This window comes from Tachypleus tridentatus, chromosome 10 (assembly GCF_004210375.1).
Source record: "Tachypleus tridentatus isolate NWPU-2018 chromosome 10, ASM421037v1, whole genome shotgun sequence".
NCBI classification, from domain to species: domain Eukaryota; kingdom Metazoa; phylum Arthropoda; class Merostomata; order Xiphosura; family Limulidae; genus Tachypleus; species Tachypleus tridentatus.
The window spans coordinates 32,834,447-32,855,927 of NC_134834.1; the positions used below are offsets into that span (position 1 = coordinate 32,834,447).

At 34.5% G+C, this 21,481-nt stretch overlaps 1 protein-coding gene and 1 long non-coding RNA gene across 15 annotated transcripts in view; one reads left to right on the forward strand and one right to left on the reverse strand.

Moving 5' to 3' along the window:
- Nucleotides 1-21,481, reverse strand: part of LOC143229017 (protein Obscurin-like) — a 207,836-nt gene that overhangs the window by 132,618 nt on the left and 53,737 nt on the right. For all 14 annotated transcript variants that reach the window (XR_013015605.1, XM_076460653.1, XM_076460652.1 and 11 more), the window contains 4 exons: nucleotides 17,299-17,371; nucleotides 15,621-16,162; nucleotides 11,013-11,128; nucleotides 8,067-8,237 (listed from right to left, as the gene is read on the reverse strand). Coding sequence is in view for 13 of the 14 variants with exons in the window: in XM_076460653.1 (XP_076316768.1) it covers nucleotides 8,067-8,237; nucleotides 11,013-11,128; nucleotides 15,621-16,162; nucleotides 17,299-17,371 (902 nt within the window). In the remaining variant the exon portion in view is untranslated. The remainder of the gene's footprint in view (nucleotides 1-8,066; nucleotides 8,238-11,012; nucleotides 11,129-15,620; nucleotides 16,163-17,298; nucleotides 17,372-21,481) is intronic.
- On the forward strand, nucleotides 14,032-16,627 carry LOC143229018 (uncharacterized). The gene is made up of 2 exons (XR_013015606.1): nucleotides 14,032-14,282; nucleotides 15,534-16,627. It is a non-coding gene; the product is annotated as an uncharacterized LOC143229018 (long non-coding RNA).

Genomic DNA, 21,481 nt, shown 5'->3' on the forward strand with positions numbered 1-21,481 from the left:
CACTGTGACCACAACGGGTTTTAGCATTATAAGCTTTCAGACTTAAAGCTGTGTCAATTTTAATCCTACTGTTCTCAAAAGTGTCGAATATGATCAATATATTGTTGCCTCATTTGTAAAAGACAACAGTTTGTTTGTTTGTTTGCTTTTAAATTTCGCGCAAAGCTACTGAAGACTATTTTCGCTAGCCGTTCCTAATTTAGCAGTGTAAGACTAGAGGGAAGGCAGCTAGTCATCACTACCCATTGCCAACTCTTGGATTGATCGTCACCTTGGCTGAAAGGGCAAGCATGTTTGGTATGACAGTAATTCAGACTGCGAGCCAAGCGCTCTAACCACCTGAAATGGTCAGGTGAATAGACGACGAACCTGAGACTGCAAATCCGGCTCTCAAAAAAGTTAGTTTTGCTCTCAACAGGCTTGTGTTTGTGGATTTTTTTCTATATTTAATTTTATGTCGTAATGACTACTTAAGTGAAAAAAATCACTTCAATGTATACGTAATTAGGCAAAATTAAATAATTCGAGGCTAACATTAATAAATAAAATAAACTTAAAAACATTAACTATTTCGGTATTTTGGTGATGAGGTATATATAAGCGAAATCGTTTTTCTTTATATCTGATTCAATCTCGTATCCAACTTATTTAATATTCACGTAAGATAGATCTCACGGCCAGGCAGTTAGAGCACTCGATTCGTAATCTGAGAATTGTGGGTTCGAATTCCCATTTCACCAAATATGTTCGTCCTTTTAGCCGTGGGGGTGTTATAATGTAACAATAAATAACACAATTCGTTGGTAACAGAGTAGCCCAGGAGTTGGCGATGAGTGGTAATGCCCTCTAGTGGCATAGCAGTATGCCTACGAACTTATTATGCTAGAAACCGGGTTTCGATACCCGTGGTGGGCAAAGCACAGACAGCCCATTGTGTAGCTTTGTGTTTAATTCCAAACAGACAAGCTATCTTCATTTTAGTTTTACACAGTTGGAATGGCTAGCGCAGATAGCCCTCGTGTAGCTTTGTGCAAAATTCAAAACGCACCAAACTCATTTTTAGCAGTAAATACGTGCGACGAGAAACAAAAAGTGATTTCTAATTACATTTTATCACTAAAAAAAATATTTCCCAGATTACAATACGCTTCCTGGAAGTGATTTTACGTAAACTTTCTCAAAGAATATATTGGATTGTTTTTCCATTATTATTTAAATAAATAACTTCTTTTAGACACAATTATACAGGAACAAATACACAGAAATGATGCGTGTTTGCCAAATACATTGAATAATGGACATTCGACTTTTGTTAATAAAAATTTTATAAATTATTTAATGAATTTATAAGTGTAGTCAACAACACGAATTTCTAGCCGCGGTATAGTTGTTCATAGAATGTGTTTGATTTTTTTATATTTTTTTTCAAGTACAAACTTTTAGCTCATAGTTTTGTCAACTGTTGACCGATTTGAGATCTCATACATTATTGGAGTCAGGAGGTCAAACTCTTTCGATTAATATATTTGACCATGCCCTAGGTCTCATGGATCAATTTACTCTAATTCTGTCTAAAAGTATTTCAAGTTGGAGGTAGGCTAGCAAATATCCTGATGAGTAATAAAATCGAATGGGGGTATGCATGCGCCCTAAACTTGGTATTGCTGGTGCACAAAAATATCGTTCATAAATGGGAAAAAATATCTCATATATTCATTTACTTTACTCCAGTTTAAAAGAATTTCAGACGCCACGACGATTATGGATTCTTCTTGTTTCAATACCAAAACTTTGTTATAACGTATTATAAAAATTCGTAGCAAAATGGATTCAAATAATCATTTCTTCACCAGAAATACGTTTGTCTGATATGCTTCTCTTTTGACTTAATTAAAAATAAGAAAAACCTTTGTATCTCTTGTGAGACAACTTTACGTTCGAGGTAAATATTGGTTTGGTTTGGTTTAAATTTCGCGCAAAGATACACGAGGGCTATCTGCGCTAGCCGTCCCTAATTTAACAGTGCAAGATTAGAGAGAAGACAGCTAGTTATCACCATCCACCGCTAAACTCTTGGGCTACTCTTTCACCAACAAATAGTGGGATTGACCGTATTATTATAATGCCCCCACGGCTGAAAGGGCAGGTAAATTTTAGCGTAAGACAGTTATATTGAGAAATTTACGTTTCTAGTTGGAAAAGAGAGAAGAAATAAACCACCTTTTAAAAATGATCATAAATCAACATATTGGTAAATCGTACTTATTTTAAGGCAATTACCACTACCAAAATAATTATTACTAAAAACCTGGTTTTTTATTATTATCTTCATTTAAAGCACTACACATACCATTGTTCTGTTCCTATAATAAATCACGACTGGTTTGAGACAACGGTTAACAATGGCTACAATTTGACAACATACTTCATGAACACAGACACTGGTCAACGTCAAAACTTTGATGGAAGTTGTAAGTAGTGTACTGAGTCAGGTGTGCCTATTATAACAACGTTAAATTTGTGATTATTAATAATGTAAATCAAATGAAGATAACGTGGCTGAAACTTATGTTAAATGGGGAATGTAATTTGTGAATTATTTGTTGTCAGTAACACCGAAGATAGAGGGGTAACTAGGGGAGAAACAAGGAATTCCGGCACGTCTAAAACATCTAGACACATCGATCACATTATTTTTCAGTTTTCATATATAATAAACTTGTTTTGTATCCTTTAATGAAAGCAACACTTCTATAAACACTATTACATTTGATATGATTTGCTTTAATGACCATTTTATTTAAAAATTGATCGATTTCAGCTTTTTATTTTATTATCCCCATTAACATTCTCTAGCTCTCTGCGTAGAAAACTTAGTAAATTCTTAAGTTATTTGCAATAATTTACTTTTTCGTTGTTATTTTGAGTTGAACACAAAGCTACACAATGGGCTATCTGTGCTCTGCCCACCACGGGTATCGAAACCCGGATTTTAGCGTTGTAAGTCCGCAGATATACCGCTGAGCTACTGGGGGGCAATTACATTTTCGTATTATACGAAGATTGGCACAATTTTATCCTATTTAAATGGGTTAAATCATAAAAACAGGACGTCTTTAGAATTTACAAGGTTAAAATTGTGTTCACAAATATTCATAAATACAGATATGTGGTGTTATTACCTCTTATATTGATTAAAATGTGTTTTGGATTTTCTTTTCCATTTTCATGAAATCTTCAATGAAAAGCTAGTTCCACACTTAATTTTCATATACCAACAAGTGTTAGTTTTGTTCACACCTGTGCAGTCAAATTCTAATAAAGTAAGAAGGATTAAAAACAAATTCTTATCGAGAAAAACAGTTTAAATATATTTTCGGAATAGTAAAAATCGTATGTACTACGTTTTTCTATTTGGAAATCCTTCTGTACGTTTGTTTTCACTCGAAGTTATAGAACGAACTATTAGATTTCTGCAACGACTTAGCGTTACGCCCTTTCATCGGTGTTACGGCAAGCATAACATTTCTAATTGTTTAAGTTGCATGTACAGCGTAGGCATAATTATTAATGTAAAACTGTGTTCATATGATATACACTTAATTAATACAGTGTTTAAGCAGGCCACACAACAACTGGCACTAAAAGTGTTACTACATCTCAGACATTAGTTTGTTACGTAAACTGAAACAAACGTATTAAAATAAACGTGTAACGATAAATCCGTTAGAAGTGCCACGTTAAAATTAATCAACGCACACGTCAGTTGATATCTGAAGAGATAAAGATTCAAAGTTAGTAGCAGTAGTAATATGAAGAAAAAATATGTCAGAGCAACACACATACAACATTTTTTTCTGTTTATTTTGTGTAATACATGTGTTAACTTCTAATTAGCACAAGACAAGGATAAAGTTCAGTTAGTTGACAAACTCTGAAGTAGCCTTAGTTCTTTATTCAATACTCAAATCATAAAAAATACAAGTATTATTGCTTATATATAATTCAAGATATTAACAAGGTAGGCATTGCTAGCAGTCGCTTACAGACAAAGAAATGATAATAAACCAATTTTTAAACGAATAAATTACCATTCTACAACATTCTGTTGTTTTATATTGGCAATCATTGGAATCCTTCTCACATAATGAAGAAGTTTTCTAGTCTAAAATAATACCTTAATTTTTATCTTAGAATTACCAAACATAACTGTCAGTCAGTAGCGTATTTAGGTAGGGGCTAGAAGGGACTCAGTCCCAGGGCCCATTTCCTTAATGAGGGTCCATTGATAGTTTTATTCTATGTAAAATACATGGGCTGCAGGGCCTACAGAAGTTATTAACCTTTGAGACAATACAACATTAAATCCGCCACGGCTGTCAATTATTTAGTTTCAGTGCAAAATGATACTATTATAGCTTGTATTTAACTCTTTCAAGTTAGAGATTTAACTGGTGAAATAAAATTAAGTGTGTATATGAGCCATGAAACCACGTAAACGAAGAGAAATTAGGCTTCATAACCTACAATCATCGTTAGGCTTACACGTAAACATGTAAAAGATACTATGTCTATGAAGCTCAATGCATTTGTTAATATGATATTATTAAATTAAATTCAAACAACAAGAGATAAATGTTTCTCAAAACCTTACTTCTATATGCAGTGTAATAACTTTAGAAGTTAGAGGCTGATCATGTCTCTATGAAACATTAGGCTTACAGGCACTGACTAATACGATAATAATTATCATTTTATTTTTCACACTGAAATTATATTTTGATAAATATATTTAATTTCACATTAAGGTACACAGTTTGATAAAACTTCACTTGAAACTGTTTAGTAGAAAAACATATTATTTTAAAGTAACATAAAAAACATAAAAAGAAAACTTTCCAATAAAATATAAATGAGGTAAATATTAATATTTGTTAACTATCCAGTATTTCTTCATTGACATAAATAATATGAATAAAATAAAATTCATGTTTTAAAGCAAAACAAATATTCCTTTTCGATAACAGTAAAACGAATAAAATTGACATAAACATCAAAAATATTTTACCTATAAAATATAATATTTATAAAGAGCAAACAACCCTACAACAAAACAGAAGCACGTTTTGATCAGAATGGCATTACACGTCTGACATTGGAAGTAAACGTTTTATTGAAAACATTAATAATCTAAGTGTAGTGGCTATCATAGCAGGGAGTGGACTAGGTCTAAGAAAGTGTCTTAGTGACTTGTTCAGTCTTCTTGGTGAGACCTTCTCGAGATGAGTGTGTCAGGGCTTTGAATTCACACGAAGGTGTGTTCCACCATAAGCTGTTCTCTATAGAAGATGGGAACCATGTGTTAGGCCTCACGTCCAAGTTAGTACACTGTTTAGGCTTTACTATAGCAAATTAAAGGAAATGGTGAGAAATTGTGGGAGTGAAGTTACCCTCCCCCCAATAACTTAGTCCTTATATTCCAGTGCTCTCCGATTGCTCTATTAATTAACCCAAGAATACACTGTATTTTAAAATTCTTCACTGTAAACATCAAAATGTCACTATGAATTTCAAAGTGAGTTTTACCCCTCAAAAAAAAAAAAAAAGCGGAGGAACTACCGCTATGTTTGAAAATGTTGATAATATGTTAAAATGGAGCATGTTATAAAGTTAGATAAATGTTTATATTGCCCACACGTGTTGAACAATGATTTTTGTTTTCGACATATGTTATCACTTCAGCAACGTGTTCCTCCACTCTATAAATATTTAAATAGCCGGAAGAAAGAAAGGTCTACTCAAATTCAGCTATGTCTAAGTTTTAGTTGTATTATGTAAATCAGACCGAAGACAAATGAAGTTATTAGAGAGTAGTAGTATTCAATAAGTAAATAATGGACGGTAATCTGATGGTCGTGGGTTCGAATCCCGGTCGCACCAAACATGCTCGTCCTTTCAGCTGTGGGGGCATAATAATGTGACAATCAATCCTCCTATTCTTTGGTGAAAGAGTAGCCCAAGAATTGGCGGTGGGTGGTGATGACTAGCTGCCTTTTCTCTAGTCTTACACTGCTAAATTAGGGACAGCTAGCGCAGATAGCCCTCGTTTAGCTTTACGCGAAATTCAAAACAAACCAAACCAGTCCAGGCTCGGCGCAGGTAACATTGGCGGCAGCGTTGGGCCCATCAATGTCCATTATTTGTTTGATCGTCACATTCTAATGCCCCCATGGCTGAAAGGGCGAGCGCATTTGGTGTGACGGGGAGCCTGAACTAGGAAATTTGGGTTAGAGGTTATCATGTGAAAGCAATGCGAGAAATTTATATGACGTAAAAGGTGACCATACACACACATATACACACACAAAAAATAATGTGAGAATGAAAGAGCTTTATCAAGTTTACTAGGAGAGATTTCAAGAAATTTCCAAAGGAATAAAGAGGAAGTGGAAAGAAAGAATAGGCAAAATACTATCTAAGTAGCGAATGAAAACTCCTAATATGCCAAAGAGGCCTGGTAAATGATAGAATAAAAGCATTTATATTTTTATTTTAATGAATTAAAGGGGGAAAAAAGAACACTAATAATTGCATTAGACCTGGCATGACCAGGTGGTTTAGGGGACTTGACTCGTAATCTAAGAGTTGCGGGTTCGAATCCTCATCACACTAAACATGCTCGCCCTTTCAGCCGTGGGGGCGTTGTATTTTACGATCAATCCCACTATTCATTGGTAAAATAGCAGCTCAATTTAGCAGTGTAAGACTTGAGAGAAGGCTGGCGCAGATAGACCTCGTGTAGCTTTGCGCGAAATTAAAAAAAATAAACTAAAAATAACTGCGTTCAGTACTGACTGATTTATATTGCTAATTCTGAAAACAAAACTATGTTTTACGGAGCACCAAAACAAAAGTTGACATTTAAAACATATTACCAAGCACTATGCTGACGAGATGTTTTCCTTTCTGCAGGTTAAGTCGTCCTTTAGAAACCAAATAATGTATAACATTAATGGACAACAAGGGTCTCTCTAAAGTCTAAACCATCCTATCCACTAAATACTAAAAAACTCAGAATCAGTTTTTATTAATAAAAATATATTAAACGTGCCCACAAACTCCTTTAAATTCGTTGTGTCTACCTCATTTGAAAGCAATACAGTCCAAACGCCAACCACCCTGTTAGAAAAATAAAGCTGTCTTATATGAAGGTGACTCCTGCCAAAATTTATATTTATTTCTCTTATCCTTGCCATTCTCACTGTATGCTAATAAAATATGATATATCAAAATTACAAATTCCATTAAGAATTTTAAACACCTCAATCGGATATTCCCTAATTCCTTTTCTCAAGAGAACACAAGTTCAGAGATTTTAAACTATCTTCATATGACAACCTTTCCATTCCATAATGTCCATCCCCCGAACCCTTTCCAACAATTCAATATCCTTTTTAAGTAAGGAGCACAAGACTGAACACGGTACTTTAAATATACACTAGAGAAATCAAGTAAAAAAACTACACTCAGTGGAACTTCGTAGACTATAGTTTTGGCACATACACTGAAACATATATAGGCTTTGATTTAGTTTTTATCAATTAACTGAACCATTTTGCACTTTATTGTGTTAGTTCGTGCTTTTTTAATGTCGTTCGCAAATGGGTACAGTTGGAAAAACACAGAATACTTGGATAGGAAATAAAAGGTAAGTACAATAGTACAATACATAAGCAGTATCATGTAACACATAAATCATAAAATTAGTTCCTTAATACATCTTTGTTCACAATTGTTTTACTTTAATTTTATTAAGAAGCCATAAGCAGTAACGTAGGAATTATTTTGTCGAAGTACAACATTGATATTTAAGTACAACCCCATATACTACGAACAATTTTTAACTTTATTCATATATGCAACTCTTAGGTTTTGTGTACTGGTCTTTAGACTCCATATTAAAATCACGAACATTTAAGACATAACGGAATATTACAATAACCTGCTGTGAATTAACTACGAATATTAAACGTTTTAGCTCGAGATTAAAGGGCTATAAAACTTACTCTCTCTTTGTGATTGCTTCTTTTTCTTTATCATCCAGTTTTGTTTCAGTAAGCTCAGTTTTCGAATAACTTTCTATGATGGCCGCAGCTTTCTTTTCCAGATAACTAGATGGAACCATACCTTCTTCAATTATATCCTCGCTACTTGTCGGTCTTGTCCGAACACACCACCTTCGGTAAAAACGGTTATATTACTACATGATCATTTCTTTTATTTTTTTCTGATAAATTAACCATTTCACTTAATGCATGAAAAATGTTCTAAACATCTTGCTTGGAAATTATTGAGTTCGGCACTGTGGAATGACAAATTTCATGCTTTTTGATGTTTTGAAAGTAAGCTCGGAGAAAAATAGTGGATGTGAAATAGCTAGACGTGTGATTATATATGTGCACGTAGTTTCAAGTAAGATTAGATATTTATTTAAATATTATTTGAGAACTAGAAATCACACACACACACATATATATATTTGCGATGTTAGTTTATAGCACTTCAGTAAACGTTTTATTTTCTACGGTTTTTCTTAAATCTTTTCTCGTTAATAGGGCTATGTGTATGAAATTTCTTATAATTTCAACTAAATAGCAAACATGCTCGCCCCTTCAGCCGTGGGGGTGTTATAATATGACGGTCAATCCCACTATTCGTTGGTAAAAGAGTGCCCCAAGAGTTGACGGTAGGTGGTGATGTCTAGCTGCTTTTCCTTTAGTCTTACACTGCTAAATTAGAGACGGCTAGTGCAGATAGCCCTCGTATAGCTTTGCGAGAAATTCAAACCAATCAACTAAATAGTTTGACACATTATCTTGAAAACCCATCGAGAAGACTTAACTACTAATATATAAAATCAGAACCAAAAACTAAACACGTTGCTAATAGCTATCTATGTCCTACTTCTAATATAAGCAGATAAAGTTAATGATAGTCATTTTTTTGTCTATAAGTACAAAAACATGTTAAAATGCACAGTTTTATTTATTTTTATCTCTATAGTGATTATAACATATTTTGCATAGAATAATACTGTTTGATGACATATACAAACATTTACTTATCAAAGGAAGTTATTAAAATCAATGGTTCAACTTTAGTTTACTACAGAGATAGAATACTGTTACGGAATACCTATTATTATTATTGGAAGTAGAGTTCAAATATATCAATTAATAAAGTAGATTTGGAAGATGTGATTTTGCTTTACGTTTTTATAATAGGTATAGGTTTGTTTGTTTATTGTAAATCACAAAGTTACACAAAGGGCTCTTCATGTTCAGTCCACCATGGGTATCGAACCCAATTTTTAGTGTTAGCGGGGACTAGGTATAAGTATTTTATTAATAAGACAAGCTGGTATGTAGTGAGTCTCAAAATGTAAATAAATTATAAATATCAGGCAAGTTGAGGAATCATTAAAATATTTGTAACATTTTTTGTTAAATGTTACATCAATCAGTTTCACGGTTTTGGTAGCATTTAAACATTATTTCGATAAGTAACTTCGTCTGTTTGCCAAAATGTATTTATATAGAAGCCATCTGAGGTGGCTGTTTCCTAAAATAGACGTTATTAGGTGAATCACAGCGTTCAGACGCACCAGTTAACACACACAAAATATACACACTGTAGGCATCACATGAAGTAGGCAGGTCATGGAAACTGAGACTGGACGAGTTACACGATACGTAAACATGAACACACACGAGTCACCGACACACCAATTAATACAGGGCATGCATTGTAAAAGTCATGCGAAGTAAGAAGGTCACGGAATTCGAGACTGGACAACTTCCACATTTCGTAAACACGACCCAGTCACCATCTGCTTGGAAAACGAGAGTGAATTTTTAATAGTCACAGCACTTGAAATCGTTTAGACAGGACTAGAGTAAATTGATGTTAGTGTTTATCATTAAGCACAAAGCTACACAAAAGACTATTCGTGCTTTATCCACCACAGGTATCGAAACCAGATTTCTAACGGTATAAGTCCGTAGAATAAATTAATCTATGAGACTTTTCCACCTCCTTTTTACTAGATATATTCTTTATGCACTAGCAATATTAAGCATAGGGAGAGTGTATATTCGATTCAGTTCTATTACTCATCAGGATCTCTACCAGTCTTCTCTTAAATTTAGATTTTTTTAAAGAAGGATTAGAGTAAATTAATCTGTGAGATGGTAGACATGATCAAATATATCGATCGAAAGGATGCGACTTCCCGAGTCAAAAACTGAAATTATATCAAATATATCAACCGAAAGGTTGCGACTTCCTGAGACAAAATCTGTAATTATATCAAATATATCAATCGAAAGGTCGCGACTTTCTGAGTCAAAAACTGTAATTTTATCTTAAATCGGTCAAGATATGATGGAGCTATTAGCAGAAAAACTTGTAAAAATACAACAACAAAACAAGTCAGAGCGGTTCTATGAGCAAAAAAAATGTAGATTTAAACTAGGTTTTTAGAAAACTGAAAATGTTTAGATTAATCAAAAATATAATTCAGTTGATCATTTCACTTGCCACTTTTACTACGATTTCAACCTAGTTTATGTTATAGTACAAAGTGACCGGAGGATAAGTGTTTATTATCAGCTGAAAGTTGATCAGAGAGCTACTTTTCATCCGGCTTTTCTCGGACTATTTACTTGTACGCCCGACATGACCAGGTGGGTTAAGGCGTTTCACTCGTAATCTGAGGGTCGCGGATTCGAATTCCCCTCGCACCAAACATGCTCGCCCTTCAGCCGTGGGGGCGTTATAAATGACGATTAATCCCACTATTCGTTGGTAAAAGAATATCCCATGAGTTGGCGGTGGGTGGTGATGACTAGCTGCCTTCCCTCTAGTCTTACACTGTAAAATTAGGAATGGCTAGCGCAGATAGCCCTTGAGTAGCTTTGCACGAAATTCAAAACACAAACAAACAAACTTACTTGTATGACTTGGATGCATCAATAATTTCTACCTCTTGACCTTCTTTCAAGCTAATTCCTTCCTTATCATTCTCCAAGGGTGTGTAATCCAGTATAGCTGCGTATACGTCACCAACCTGCAGAAGAAAATAATGTTTACAATATGTGTGTTATTATAAATTGAAACTTAATTTTTAAAGTAACTGGATAATGAATTAACGAAGAAAAAAAAAGTGGATCATCAGCGGATTTTGATGTAAATATTAACGACCCCAGTGGCACCAGTTTGTCTACGACTTCACGCTACTAGAAATCGGATTTCCATAATAACGGTGGGCAGAGCACAGATAGAAAATTGTATAGTTTTTTGATTAATTCCAATAAAAACAGTTATAAAACTATAAATGGCATTCTTATTAACTTGTTTTTTTTTAACTAATAAATCCGAAATAAACGTATCTTACACAATAGGATATCTGTGCTTTACTCGCCGCGGGTATTGAAACCCGATTTTTTACATGAGAAACCCAGAGATTTATCGCTGAGTCACTTGGAGGATTTGTTAATTGTGAGCATATTGTTTGTTCGAAATTAAACACAAGGCAACACAATGGGCTATCTGTGTTCTACCCACTATGGGTGTCGAAATCCAGATTCTAGAGTTGTAAGTCCGCAAACATGCCGCTGTTCTTCTAGGAGTAAGGGCTTGTTAATGTATTGAAATAAAACAACATAAAGCTTTCTAGTAGTAGATAAATTAAGATTAAATAAAAATATTTTGCTGTGTTCATTTGGAATTCTGTGATAAAAAGTAAATTCTTTAAAGTCACATTTCCAGTCTATGGACAAAAGACAAAATGTGCACAAAATTTAAATTAAAATATTACATTTTTAATTAATAATATTTTCTGTATTTTATACTTGTTCAAATAGTCCTTTTAAACGGAGTCTTTATAAATATTTAAGAACTATATGAGTAAATTGTTTGTAAATCGTTCGGTATGGATGAGCAGCGAATGTCATAACTTCACAAAAAAAAACAAGAAAAACGAAAATTTTATTTTTGTTACAACCGTGTAAACAAATATTATGATATTTATTTCGCGGATGTCGACATGTACTTAAAAAACGTAAGTACGTCGGAGTTTCAGTGTTTGCGAAGTCACAATAGTTCTTACTAATATGCTGACAAGTGATTACAAAAAAAAAAAAAAGCCAGGGGCTCGGCATGGCCAGGTGGTTAGGGACGCTCGACTCGCAATCTGGGGGTCGCGGTATCAAATCCCTGTCACACCATACATGCTCGTCCTTTCAGACGTAGAAGACGTTATAATGTTCGGTCAATCGCACTATTCATTGATAAAAGAGTAGCCCAAGAGTTGGCAGTGGGTGGTGATAACTAGCTGCCTTCCTTGTAGTCTTACACAGCTAAATTAAGGACGGCTAACGCAGAGAGCTGTTGTGTAGCTTTGCGCGAAACTCGATAACATACAAACAAAAAATCCACTATAATCAATGTCCATATATTTAAAACTTAAAAAAATCCTGCAGAACCTCTCTGTACTGAGACGAAATTAAATAAATCCCCTACAAGTTTTTTGTCCATACTGACAGATCTTTGAAAATCCCTACTGAAAGTTAGAATCTTGTCAACACATCAGATGGATTTTACTCCCCGAGCTTTGAAGTTTTCACTTGCCAAGAAACGTTGGCAAGACTGCATATCTCCATTGTTTTATATAATGTGTTTTTCATGTACAGTTGTAACGTTTAAATCACATTTCGCGCAGGGCATGGTTTATCAAAGCACTTACACACACACACACAAAGCAGATGAAAATGATGTGAAATTTCATCTGAAACAAAATGACAGAACGGTTGTAATCTTAACGCCACATACAAATCTTCTTCTTTTAATAAAACACAGCTTACCACAAAAAAATTGCAGTGAAATATTTTAAAATCAAATTTATATAAATATACTTAGTTTTCCTCTCAACTTTTTCTTTAATTCCTATTAGAGGAACAGAATTTTTAAAATTAAAATGTTATTTACACTTACTTGTAAGGTACGCTTTTCGCATCTTGGTTTCCCATACTAATCGATAAGATAGTATTTGTTTGCTTATTTTACAATATTTGCGCAAAGATACACCAAGATTATCTGTGTATAGCCGTCACTAATTTTTATAATTTTAATAGACTGTGAAGGCCGCTAATTAACAATACACATTGATAGCTCTTGAGTTACTAGCTTTTGTCTAACCGAAGATTAAAATTTAACCGTCACTTTTATACAACACCCAGAGTTACAAAGTTTGTTTGAAGCGCATTTTTGCTGCAACAGAACGCGGACAATGGATCCTCGGATTCACAGTCTGAGTAAGCTAACTAATAGGCCATTCCCAGTACTCAAAACCTATTGAAGCGGTTTCTTCAGGTTCGTTAACAGAACAAAAACCTCTTTAAAATGAAATGTTTAAGGGGTGGGGGAACTAACTATCAATAGAGCAGGTTTACACATGCGCTATGTAAGTATTGTTACTAGATTAGTAAGGGAAATTATTTGCATTTCACGTGCCGAAAGAACTCGTGAAGTGAAGTTGGAAGATCTTGCGTGAATAATATGTAAAAAAATAATAAAATAAATAAGTAAAGAGCAGATTATTTCACTAAGGTAATTTCGGCTAGAAAACAGCAACAACAACAACAAAAAAACCCTATGCTACCCAGACTCATGGGTAGAAAATTAATGCGTGAACAAATTCAAAGTGCCAACAAGTCGTACGGATTTAGCAAGAGTGTTTGGCCTGAAAAGCGAAAGAAAACTAAACCACAACAAAGAATTTATTATTCTAACAGCTCTTGTACCGTTTCAGGAAAGCTTCAACACTGTTGCTAGATAAAAAAAAGAACTACCAGAGGATAACAAAGACGAGAAGACTATTAGTTAAGCTCAAGGTGTCAAAGTTAACACCTTACATTTAAGTTTAGATTTGGGGGCTGGTCCAAGTTTGTCTAGCAGTTTTACCGTGTCTTCACACTAAGTATTACTAGCAACAATAAACGAACAAGTTTCGAGTTTAGCCCAATAACTACTTTTTGTCTTTGCTTTTAGTTTTCCAATTTTTTTAATAATTTCATTTGAAAAAAATATTCCATCTCCTGTTTCTCATGCTCTTACACAAAACCCAGAAAAGCAGCACCAACAGTTACCAGGAGCAATTTCTTATTGTATCTCTGTCACGTACTAGGAATGCTGCGAACTGAAGACAGAACAAAGATGACCATGTAAGTCGTTTGTCTCTCTATAAAGTAAGGCCGAAAATTTATCTTCGCGTTTCAACCAAAGAGATAGAAAAAAAAATCTGTGTACCCAAGAAAAGTAACAACACTGAAACAGTATATATATATATACATACATAGAGTCACATGCGTTACCCTAGACATTTTCTAAAGTCTATTTGCAATATTTCTTTACAAAATATAATACATCACTCCAGATGTGAGATTTACAACTTACCGTTTTCACAGACAATTTCTTGCTCGAAAACATATACTTGAAACACATTCTAAACTTATATAAAATCATTTAGATAATAGGAAATCACGTCACAGATGAAATATTAAAATTTTAAAATAAAACAACGTGACACATTTGTATGACGACACAAATGATATTTGTTAAAAAGTTCGTGCCCTACAGTGGCACAGCGGTATGTCTGCGGACTTACAACGCTAAAAACCGGGTTTAGATACCCGTGATAAGCAGAACACAGATAGTCCATTGTGTAGCTTTGTGGTTAATTCAAAGCAACAACAATTGTTCGAATACACTGGCAAAATATTCTTTAATACAACTGTCCCCAGTGGCATAGTCTGTGAACTTACAACGCTTAGAAATCGGGCTTCGATACCCGTGGTGGGTACAGCACAAATAGTATACGGTATAGCTTTATGCTTAACTTCAAGCACACTAACTAACATAATTTCTAACGACTTTCGTGAGCACCCTTAGGTTTCGAGAACAGAATCCATTTCCTGTGTCGTAGGAGATAATACATAACGCGTAATGATGCTTCTTAAGGTCCATAACGTATTTCAACCTCAAATTAAATATATAATCACGAAAATAATATTATTTTCTCAATAATTTATGTTCAATTTATATCAGATTTGGTCACATAAATCTTCGCCTTCATTTAGTATGTTTTTCCCATTTTTTGGTACCTAAATATGATAGAGCTGTTACAAATAATTGGTGTTATTATTTTACTATCTGAAGCAGAATGATAAATAAAATCATTTTTTGAAACGTTCCGTAAGCGAGATGTGATAACTTCTAAACACATACTGAACAAAGAATGTTGTAACTGTATATTAGACGTGACATTTTTTCTATACGTGCTAGCTAAATAATTATTTAGCACTGTTTCTGTCGATTCAAGACATGAATAAATTGTTTAAAAATATATTTTTTCCTTATCCTATTAAACGTTAATTCGGAGTTTTGTGACGCTAAAATCTTTAACTTTGTTTTAGGTGTTTTCTTTAAGTGGAGAAAACAGGCAGAATATAAAGACTGAATCATGGAGGAAACAGTTGAGGATATTAATGTGATATTTGTACCTTTGGACCACTGGAATCGGTGCTGTAAGATGATTCTTTTAATGACGATTCTTTACGAAACGATTTGCTGTATGCAGTTTTTCCTGTGTCATCACTGTAGGCTGAAACAGACGAATGAGAGGCAAGCTCAGATTTACTGGAAGATTGGTAGGAATAGCTTTCGACTTTTTCTGTCAAAGCCGAGGAGAGACGGAGAGCAGAAGTCGATTCGTCCTCATCTCTCAAGTGAGAGGATCGATAACCTTTGCTTAGTAAGGAGCTGTCAGAATCCTCATCTCGATAGCTGAAGCGTGACGAGTGTCGAGTTGAGGATAAGCTTTCTTCGTCTCGTAAACGTGATGAACGACGATATGAAGATAAACCCGAGTCGTCATCTTCGAGCTGAGAAGGGCGAGTTGAACGACGAACACTTGACGTTAAGTCGTCGTCTAAACCAGTGGCTCCACGACTAGATCGTCGAATGGAAGACAAACTGTCGCCAGTGTCAAAGAGAGATGATGATATGCGTGATGAGGACCGAAGTGACGAAGAGTCCGATAAGTCTGGGAAAAAACACGTATAAATTTATGCGTTTTAATTTTTCACAGCAAGTAAAACAGAATGAAATTATTTTGAAAAATCTTATCTAAACAAAAATATTAATAATAATAAACAATGTCATCTAAAAAAATATATGAATGCAGCAATGGTAGGATAATAGATTTCAAAATAAAGTATAACAGTTAGTAAATGAGTAATATCTCTTTATATGCTTCAAAACTCAGTACGTTTCTTCCACTAAGTACTATGAAATTTGAATATTCTACAATTTTAAAACAGTTTTATGTTTCACAAAGAACTTCTAGAAGAAACAAAATATTTCGTTTTGTTTCTTTTATATATATATATATTCGTGTGACGATATTGAGATTTTCAAAATATGCACGACCTGTTTTATACCTGGTTCTAATCATTAGCTTCAGAACAGATCTAAGAAACTGTGCAATCAATAAATGATGAAAGTATTCATTTTGTGCATGATAGCCTCAACTTGTAAACCTACGTTACATATTTCAATTGCATATATACTTATTTATCTTAAGATTTTAAAACAAAGTACAAGTACATTGAGAACATAACTGCAGATAGTTTACACACCAACAAATAATCAGTCTTCTATATCTTAAAATAAAAAAAAAATGTACAGGTACGTTCAGAACACAATTGTAGATATTTTACACACCAACAAATAATCGGTCTTCTACATCTTAAAATTTAAAAAACAAATTTATAGATACATTGAAAACACAACTGTGGATGGTTTGAACACCAACATATAGTAAGTCTACTTAAGCTAAAAATTTAAAAAAATTACAGGTACAATGAAAACACAACTGTGGATGGTTTATATGGCAACAAACAATCAGTTTTCTGTATCTCTGAGCGTTAACAGAACAATCGTGTTTACTCGTACATTAAAAAGTGTACGAGCGAGCAGATAATTAGTTCTCAAGATGTTAAACAAAGATAGTGTTTAGAGATGTATCGAAAACCACATCAGACGTTTACTAGATATTTAACTGTTTTTTGACTGTCGGTAAGAAAGATACAGTGTACGTGAATTTGCTATAATGATAACAGTGCCTTTATTTCTGATCTCGTTTGAACGCAAAATATAATACAACACATGTACACTTACTGTCACTATATCGTAGCGAGGAAGACTTGTGTGAAGACCTGGAGTAAGACATAACTGTTGCGTCACGGCCTTCCTGTTCATTTGAATTATTAAAAAAAATCAACGTCAGTAATTACATGTTGCATAGGTAAACATAAGCCTAATGTTATTATATGTTTATAATTAAAGAAAGAAAAACATTAGGAAAAACTTCCTCATAAAAATATAATAAACTAGGAAGTGATATAAATTTTAAATATAATAAACTAGGAAGTGATACAAATTTTCGGGGAAGTTCCTGCAAATATTCCCAATTAGGTCAGTATGAGCGGTTTATTACGTATACGTCAAAAAATGTATTTTAGCTGAAATGAATTTTTTATTCATTATTATTTATTGAATTATTTATGTTCATATGTAGACATATATGTATATATATACACATACACATTTTATACACAGTAACTTAAAAAATACATTAATTTTGTTGGCTGGTTGCTCACTAAGCACAAAGGTATAGAATGGGCTACATAAACTGAGCTTACCACTGGTATCAAAACCCGGCTTTTCACGTTATAAGACTTCAGACATATCGCTGCTCCTATTGGTTAAATACTAAGCCCAAAGGCTTATAACGCTAAAAACTGGGTTACGATTCACATAGTGAATACAATAAAGATAGCCCAATCTAATCTTTGTGTTTAACAACAGACAAACTTACCGCTGAGCCATGGTGAGAGGGAAGATGAACAAAAAAATTGAAAAGAATCTTTAGATCATGTAATACTGCTATAATAAATATCGTAAGTCTCTCGTTATGATATTTTTTAAATTTAGATTACAACATCCTTCCCTTACAATGTCCCCATTTTGATTAAAATACATGATCATTTTACCGTAATAGAAGCATCTGTGTTTTCCCGGCTTGCACCTATAAGATGGAGGCTAAAAATGTAAATGGATTTTGGTAAGACAGAACAATCGATGACAGGATCATTAACATGAACATGTTAAAGCAAATAGTTCTATATCACAGAGGCTAAGTGGTTAAGGCACTCAACTAGTAATCTCAGGGTCGCGGGGTCGAATCTCCGTCACACAAAATATGCTCGCTCTTTCAATCGTGAGAGCGTTATAATGTGACGGTCAATCCCACCATTCGTTGGTAAAAGTTGGCGGTGAGTGGTGACGACTAGCTGCCTTCCCTCTAGTCTTACACTGCTAAATTAGGAACGGCTAGCGCAGATAGCCTTCGTGTAGTTTTGAGCGAAATTCAAAACAAACTATATCACGAACGAAAATAATTATACTAATTTCAAAGCACTGATAATTCACGTAGGAACTGACAGACATAGTAGAGAACTTAATAAAATATTATACAAAATTAAATTTACTTAGAACAATCTTCTCATAAACTCAATCATTTACCTTTGTTCTCCTCTTATTGTCCATTATTGTATTCACCCAAGATCAAAAACTGTTGAACCAGCTCATTGAAATTTAATTGTAAGGTTTAAAAACTGTTCAAATTAGAGTGACATCTTTAAAAAAAAGTTTAACACGTGGTGAGACGCCCAGAGCTCAGCATGGCCAGGTGGCTAGGTTGCTTGACTCGCAATCTGAGGTTCGTGAGTTCGAATCCCTGTCCTACAATACATGCTCGTCATTTCAGAAGTGGAGACGTTACGGTTAATCCCACACTTTATTGGTAAAAGAGCCCAAGATTTGGCGGTGAGTGGTGATAAGTCTCCCCCTGAGACAGCGGTAAGTCTCCGGACTTACAACGCTAAAATCAGTGGTTCGATTCCATTCAATGACACAGTAGAAAGCCCGATAGAATTTTGCTAAAAAAAAAGAAAAAGAAAAGAAAAGACGCCCAGAGCGGTAGCGAGGGCAAATAAAAGACAAAATATGACGTTAGTTATCGATTCATTTCTGGGAAACGCGAATTAATTTTAAATAACAACGCAAAAGTAATCATATGAAATACTTAATAAACGTTTAGGAATCTTCAGAAATCCATCTTTAATAATCTTCTGTATAGAAGAGGATTGAAGTTTAAAGGATAGTAATTTATCCACGGTGATGCATATTTTCTACTGATCTTGCTCTGCATTACTGAGCATAGTAATAACGGTGTTGTTTTGCTATAGTGTTATAAAGACGATATCAACTGATGCTCTTGCACTACAGTGTTGGAATGGCGATATGTTTCGCTAGAATGTTGAAAAAGCGGTATCAAACGGTACTGTTTTGTTTTTAATATAGTTGGAAAGACGGTATCAAACGGTACTGTTTTATTTTTAATATAGTTGGAAAGACGGTATCAAACGGTACTGTTTTGTTTTTAATATAGTTGGAAAGACGGTATCAAACGGTACTGTTTTATTTTTAATATAGTTGGAAAGACGGTATCAAACGGTACTGTTTTTTTTTAATATAGTTGGAAAGACGGTATCAAACGGTACTGTTTTATTTTTAATATAGTTGGAAAGACGGTATCAAACGGTACTGTTTTATTTTTAATATAGTTGGAAAGACGGTATCAAACGGTACTGTTTTATTTTTAATATAGTTGGAAAGACGGTATCAAACGGTACTGTTTTATTTTTAATATAGTTGGAAAGACGGTATCAAACGGTACTGTTTTATTTTAATATAGTTGGAAAGACGGTATCAAACGGTACTGTTTTGTTTTTAATATAGTTGGAAAGACGGTATCAAACGGTACTGTTTTGCTTTTAATATAGTTGGAAAGACGGTATCAAACGGTACTGTTTTGCTTTTAACATAGTTGGAAAGACAGTATCAAACGTCTGAAAGACTACATCAACTACGGTGTCGGAAAAACGACTTTAAATGGTACAATTGCATCATAATGTTGAAATTGCACATTAGAAGATGCTGTTCCACTATCGATGTTTTAACATAGTTGGAAAGACGGTATCAAACACTGTTTTCAAACTGAAAGACGGTGTCGGAAAACTATACAATTTCATTTGTTGAAATTTTAATGCTGTTCCATATGTTAAATATACGACATCAAACGATTCTATTTTGTTTTTAACATAGTTTGAAAGACGGTATCAAACGGTACGGTTTTGCCACAAAGTTGGAAAGACGATATCAAACGGTACAGTTTTACCACAAAGTTGGGAGGACAACGTTAAACAGTGATACCCACTTAAAAGTTGGAAAGACAATATCAAAGAGTGCTGTCTCAGTTCAAATTTGGAAAGACGAATTAAAACGAAAAGACAATGTACAAACCCACTTTTTCTTTTTCAGGAGGAAGTATGGCTTAGTAGCGTTGCGCTTTCCAACTCGTTGTTGGATGGTTGCAAGTTCAAAGCTGGCTCATGCCGGGCTGTTATATCTTTAAGCAAGGTATTTTAACCCAATTTTTTCAGCTTATCCAGCTTTATGATAGATACCACAAATAGCAGGATGTTAAGCTGCGATAGACAGACATCCTCTCCGGGAACGATGTGTCATCATTCCCATTCGATCGTGTTAATTAAACCGAAGTTCATCAACAGATCTCATACAGTCGCGAATCATATTCTGTGTTCGAATTTAGACTGAGTTATGGGTTTTATTACTGATAACTAATGGGAACTTCGCGTTGGCGACTCTTATATTCCATACATTCTTTTATTTCTTTGTTTTGTTCGTTTTAACTTGAATTTCGCGCAAAACTAGACGATGGCTATCTGCGTTAGCCGTCCCTAATTTCGCAGTGTAAGACTAGAGAGAAGGTAGCTAAACATCACCACCCACCCTCAACTCTTAGGCTACTCTTTTACCAGCGAAAAGTGGAATTGACCGTCACTTTATGGTCCGGCATGGCCAGGTGCTTGAGGCACTCGACTCGTAATCTGAGGGTCGCGGATTCGAATCCCCGTCAGACCAAACATCCTCGCCCTTTCAGCCGTGAGGGCGTTATAATATGACGGTCAATCTCGCTATTCATTGATAAAAACAGTAACCCAAAAGCTAACAGTAGGTAGTGGTGCTTAGGTGCTTTCCCTCTAATCTTTCACTGCTAAAATAAGAATGGCAAGCGCAGATAAGCTTCGTGTATCTTTGCATGAAATTAAAAACCAATCGGCCTGGCATGGCCAAGCGCGTAAGGCGTGCGACTCGTAATCCGAGGGTCGCGGGTTCGAGTCCGCGTCGCGCTAAACATGCTCGCCCTCCCAGC